Genomic DNA, 6,192 nt, shown 5'->3' with positions numbered 1-6,192 from the left:
TCATCACTTGGATGAGTTTTAAGCAAAACTGTGTTTTGGTATACAATTTTAAAAAAGATACTAAATTCCAAATAGTTTTTTTTTTAAGTACCAATTTAAATACTAATTATTAAAATAATAATATTTTTACAAATTTTCCTTACATTTCATTAAAAAAAATTCTTCCATTATAATTTTTATCACAACTTATTTATGTGATAAGTCATGAGTGGTAGAATAAAAATAATAAGTTAACCACTTCATTACTCACAATTTCTTGCATAACTAAATTAGAGTAAAAAGGGTGATCTTAGCATTATTTTTAGTTTCTTAGAGCCAGTAAAAGAAAGGTTTGACTTATCGTCCTGCAAGAGAAATACCAATGCCAAAAATAATAATAAAAAATTAATAATACTAACATGTATTAAATTTCTTGACCGTTTCACACTCAAGGACCAATAAATATGACAGGTCACAGATGCTAAGCCATGTTGAACTTCAAGTCCTTTCCTCTCACAGACGCGCTCTCTCTCTCTCTCTCTCTCTCTCTCTCGTGCATGGAAATGCGTGTCTAGTACCAGCTACACAAAAAAAAAAAAAAAAACGCTTTCTTTCTCCTCCAATAATAAATACACTGCTTCTCCTCTCTGCGTTTTGTGAGATCCAGCAACACTTCTCTAGTGCTCTTCCATCGTTCTCTGCAGCCAATATGCTCAGATCATTAGCCAGGTGTTCAAGGTTCAGAGCTCAAATTAGTTTCTTTGCTCGTTACTTCTCCATATTTTTGTTTCTGTTGTCAGTTTTTTTTTTTTTTTTTTATGTAGAACTTAGTATTATACTCTGTGATTATTAAAGGGTGTTAGCTATATTGGCCATTTACAGAGACTTCAAGTTTGTCACCGATGATTTGCTTTCTAAGCGTACGAGGTTTTTTTCAACGGGAAGCAGAGGAAGGTAAGTTCACAAAATTCCACCTCTTGTTCTTTTCATTTTGATGATTAGCAAAGGTACAAAATTCTAAAACATGTCTCAAGCCTTCATAGTTCTTCAAACTTCAAAGACATGAAGAAGAAGAAGAAGAAGAAGAAGGATAGAGAAGTCCTTGGAATAACTCAAATATGATGTTAGAAACTTACAATGAAATCTGCTTGTTGTTGTAGGTGTAGTTGTTTTTCATTTCTTTAATTTTTAACTACCTATGCAAATTATAAAAAATAAAAATAAAAAAAAATCATAGGCAAAACCTTTAAAAGATCTCTAAATGAATATTTAATATTTAGTTTGAATATTAATTTGATTGGATTAAGTGCTATAGTCTCAAATTACAATAAGTCTATATGCATAAACTTTTTCCATAATTGTTTAAAAAAAAAAAGAACACTTTTTCCATAATTGTTTTAAAAAAAGAACACTTTTTCCATAATTTTACAATTATTCACATAGCAAATTCTCAGTAAAAAACAATAAAGTGCTATCAGTAATAGGTATATTTGAGAGCTAATTGAACATATATTATTCTTTCAGATTAAATTGTCACAATTAAACATTAGATATGGACCACAAACCTTTTTTTTAGCAAACATGGAGGGACCGTACAAAAAAACAATGCCGAAAAAGAAGTTGTCATATACATCATGCTAGTCCAAGACGCTCTTTATAATTATATCAATAATTGACCACAATTATTGATATTTTTACTTGTCATTCTTAATTGATTTGGACGACTTCAATCCACTTTATTCAGTTTCTCTCGGGCTTGTTCTTTGAATCAGACCCATTAGATGACACCTTTTAATTTTGTGTCAGATTCAAGAAATTGAAATTCAATGCTTGTAGACATGGTTGTAAGTTGTAACTGTCTGCAAAAAATTCAATTATATACAATATTCCTTTCCTATTCCTCAAGGGTCTTGTAGGTAAATTGACACATTTCTATACATAAAGTGCTTGAGAATTTAGGGAGTAAGGGTAATGAAAATTGATAGTTGAACTGCCTCTTTCTTTTTTTCTGTTTTTTTCTTTTTTTACCTTCACTAAATTGTTAAATTTTATTATTTTCTTTTTTATTATTTATTTTTTAAAGACATAAAAGAAGAGGGAAGTAGAAGGTGTTCACTAAATAATTCTCACACCTACCATATCAAAATTAAAATCGATTGTACTGTAATGCCACGTGCAAAATCAAGATTGGCCAATTTTACGGCCTTTTTTAATCTCCAAAATGTAAAAAGATTTTACTTTATCTTGCACATGTCTAGTGAGTTAAGTCAAATTCAAATATGTTTTGGCGATTCAGGAGGAAAAATTGCCCACAACATCATAGCCTCTCAAAATAATTTCAAACTTGATTGGACTTCGGCTTTCGGCATTATCATCAACATCATCATTTTGACCTTCTGTTTTTAACATAAACTTAGGTAGCTATTTCTCAAACAGGTCGACCAAATTTGTCTTCCATCACATGTATTCATAAAAAGCCCATGATTGATACTAATTATTTCTCTCCGAAAGCAGGCTAGAAGGAAAAGTAGCCCTAATAACAGGGGCAGCAAGTGGGCTTGGTAAGGCAACAGCTCAAGAATTCATCCAAAATGGGGCCCAAGTCATCATTGCTGATATTGACACTCACTTTGGCCCAAAAGTCGCTAATGAGCTGGGCCCTGCAGCCCACTTTGTCCAATGTGATGTGAGGGATGACTCTCAAGTAGAGGAAGCTGTAAATACTGCCGTGTCCCGTCATGGAAAACTTGACATAATGTACAACAATGCCGGAATAACAGGCCCATCGATCCCCCCGAGTATTGTCGACCTCGACCTCACCGAGTTCGACCGGGTCATGCAAATCAACGTCCGAGGTATGGTTGCAGGGATAAAGCATGCAGCACGAGTCATGATACCTACAGGTTCGGGGTCCATTCTATGCATATCTAGCATAAGTGGACTAATGGGTGGGCTTGGGCCACATCCATACACAATATCCAAATATGCAATACATGGGGTTGTGAAGTCTGTTGCCAGTGAGCTATGTCGAAGTGGGGTCCGAATCAATTGCATTTCACCAGGCCCAATTCCCACACCAATGACTGTGGGCCAAATAGCCCAATTTTACCCAGGGGCAACAGAGGAGCAAGTAATTAAAGTTGTGAATAAGCTTGGGGAGCTCATGGGGGCTAAGTGTGAAGAGATAGATGTGGCCCGAGCTGCCTTGTATTTGGCATCAGACGAAGCCAAGTATGTAACAGGTCATAACTTGGTTGTAGATGGAGGGTTCACCACCTATAAAAGTCTTCAGTTCCCTTCTCTTGATCAAATTGTGTAGGCCACAAGTCTTTCATATTTTACTATTGAGCAAAAAAAAAAAAAAATCTTTGCTCATTTTCCTTCTTTGAGTTACTATTATTAGCAACTGATTTTTTTTTGTTCTCAATGACTTTGGAGGGGTCGATGTCTATTGCTAAATGAATTTGGTGAGATTTATCCCTTTTTTCTCTAAAGCTTCCTGGCTCGATGTGTGGTTGTGGAGGGCTCTTTGTGCCAATTGCCAAGCATGACAGAAACTTTGTCATTCCACCATTTATCTAAAAGGGTGATATAATTCAAAATTACCTTCTTCTTCTTTTTTTCCTGATGGATATGTGGTATAAGTTAAAATTACCTTATTATCTATCAGTAGAGATCTTCAGGAAAAATATAATCAAACTACCAAAGGCCCATTTTTTTTTTTTTTTTCATGGCTATATGATGGACTTACCCCAAAAAAAATTTTAAAGTCCGTATTTACACAAAATGGTCCTTAAAATAAAAATTTGTAATTAAAGGCTAATAAAAAAATCGTTTAGTCCATCAAAATCACCATGCCAATGATGATCCTAAACTTAGGAATTTGGAAATTCTCTAGATGGTGGTTTGCATAAATTTTAGCAAATTTAAATTTCCATTGGAAACGAGTAACTTGACTTTAGGATCCTTTCTTGACTACATTAAAATGGATTAGGACCAAACACAATTACTTCTCTACTCACAAACATTTTTATTATTTTACCTTTTAATTTCAACATTTTTACTCTTTTTTTCTCTTTTTTTTATTCTAGGGTTCAAATTGAAAGTTGTTTTTTTTTTTCCAACTCTCAATCTCGACCCTTGATAGCTATTGCATTAGGTGCAATATTCTAGGTATTACAATTGATCTCAAATTCTCTATCCCATTAAAATTCAAATGTTCATTAATGAGGTCATGATTTTTTTAATAAATGTATTTTCCTTCATGTTTTTGTATGATTTCAGTGCGAATAAATGTGATTGATTCAAGATCTTAGGATTCTAAGACCTTTTCTAAATTTTCTTTGACTATGATGACTCCAATTTTGATAAGGTAGTTTTGCACTTTGAGTTTGATTGGATAATTTTAAATGTGTTGTTTGTTAGAAACAAATGCACAAAATTTTTTATATATAAATAAAAAAAACATACACACACAGACAAAAGGGAGAGGATGATTTTAAATTTGTGATTAGGGTAATTAAGTCTTGATGGGATTGATGAACTCTCTTGCCTAGACGATCTCTCTTGCCCAAACGACCTCATCAAGAACACTCGTCCACCTTGCCACGACATGGACGAAGATAGGCAAATCATTAATAAGAAGTTTCAATACCTCGGACAGTTACCAATTAGTTGTCAAACCGTTGAAAGTTCATCAACACCTGCATTAATAAGCCCTAAGGTGTTACAGAAAGAGCACTAAAGCCACAATTAAAGCCCCAACGGCTAGAAACTATGAAGCTATATCTACAAGTCCATCAGAACCAGACCAGGTACATACAGACAACCGAAAAACATTCTAGCACACATAATTCTGATATTCTGAGCTCTCTTACTTCCTAAAAAGCTTCCATTTACAGACTTTATTATTGAAGGCTCTGTGGTAGGCACCACACCGGTGACTATTTAGGGAGAGCTTTACACCACATTTGTTGGTACATTGACAAGGATTCAACTCTATCTGGACGAACCTACATTGCTGACGGTTGTCACATCATTAGTTTGGTGCCGTTTATGGGAATGACATTTTCGCACTAAGGTTCAAAAGCATAGTTCTAGTCAATTTCCAAGTTTAGATGGAGTCCAACCAAGATCCTGCGGCATTGGCTCTGCAAATCCAGACACTTACAGCTACTGTGGAGGAGCTTACCAGACAGAATCAAGAGATGAGGTTGCGACTCTAGCAGGAAGACAACCGTTCCAGGACCAACCGGGATGACAAGGGAGACAGCCAAAGAAGAAGTGACTGCCGGCAAGCGGCTACTCCAAAAGGACCAAGCTCGGATCTTCTCCAGGAAATGAGAAAGGAGATGGATGAGCTAAGGAACGCCATAAAAGGGAAAACAGACCGAAGTTTGGATAGAATGGTCAGGACGACTGATTCAGCCTTCACGGCGGTAGTCCTCAAATGCCCAGTGTAGTCAAAATTTCGCCTACCTCAGCTTAAACCATTCGATGGACTAAAAGACCCCCTAGATGACCTTAACACTTTCAAGATGACCCTAGGCCTTCAACAGCCTTTTGACGAAATATTGTATCGCTCTTTCCCCACCACTCTCAAAGGAACTGCAAGGGAGTGGTTCACGAAGTTATTAGCATTGTTCATCGATAGCTTCGAGCAGTTGGTAAATTCCTTCTTATGTCACTTCATCGGGGGATAGTTCCTGAGGAGGCCAGTAGACCATTTACTTACCATCAAACAAGGAGAAAAGGAGACCTTGAGGTCGTACATGAAACGTTTCACTCGAGAAACTTTAGAGGTCAACGAAGCTGATGACAAGGTGCAGCTAACAACCTTTAAAGCTAGATTGAAATCTAGGGAGTTCGTGGCCTCACTCACGAAGAATCCCCCAAAGACGATGGTAGAGATGCTCTTGAAGGTACAGAAGTACATGAACGCCGAAGATGGCTTAGCAGGGATAAAAGACATAGAAAAGTCCAACGAAAAGGGGAGGAAGGAAGACGATCAGAGAGGACGAAAATGGGAACGTTCAGATAGTCAGAATAGCAACGGGGGTAAAAGGAAAGATGATAAAGCTCATTGGACGGTAAAATTCACTCCTTTAGTACAGATTAAAGATAAAGCTCATCTGACAAAATTTTAGTACAGATTAAAGATTAGCATTACCTCAAATGGCCAAGGCCATTACATTCATCACCTAATGTACGTGA

At 36.1% G+C, this 6,192-nt stretch overlaps 1 protein-coding gene across 1 annotated transcript; it reads left to right on the top strand.

The window, feature by feature from the left end:
• The first annotated feature begins 472 nt into the window (after nt 1–472).
• LOC142640952 (secoisolariciresinol dehydrogenase-like) lies at nt 473–3,473 on the top strand. The gene is made up of 3 exons (XM_075815292.1): nt 473–717; nt 862–933; nt 2,494–3,473. The coding sequence occupies exons 1-3, from the start codon at nt 689–691 to the stop codon at nt 3,296–3,298; spliced, it is 906 nt and encodes a 301-aa protein (XP_075671407.1). The 5' UTR covers nt 473–688; the 3' UTR covers nt 3,299–3,473.
• Nucleotides 3,474–6,192: the final 2,719 nt, after the last annotated feature.

This window comes from Castanea sativa, chromosome 1, assembly GCF_040712315.1.
Source record: "Castanea sativa cultivar Marrone di Chiusa Pesio chromosome 1, ASM4071231v1".
NCBI lineage: Eukaryota > Viridiplantae > Streptophyta > Magnoliopsida > Fagales > Fagaceae > Castanea > Castanea sativa.
Note: the sequence above shows the minus strand (reverse complement) of the source record. Positions and strands in the feature narration are given on the sequence as shown.

What these genes read in the sequence shown, in the direction of transcription:
- LOC142640952 (XM_075815292.1), top strand. Translation starts at nt 689, where the DNA reads ATGCTCAGATCATTAGCCAGGTGTTCAAG. An exon ending in TCATTAGCCAGGTGTTCAAG is followed by an intron (nt 718 to 861) that starts GTTCAGAGCTCA and finishes GGCCATTTACAG; the next exon opens with AGACTTCAAGTTTGTCACCG. An exon ending in TCAACGGGAAGCAGAGGAAG is followed by an intron (nt 934 to 2,493) that starts GTAAGTTCACAA and finishes CTCCGAAAGCAG; the next exon opens with GCTAGAAGGAAAAGTAGCCC.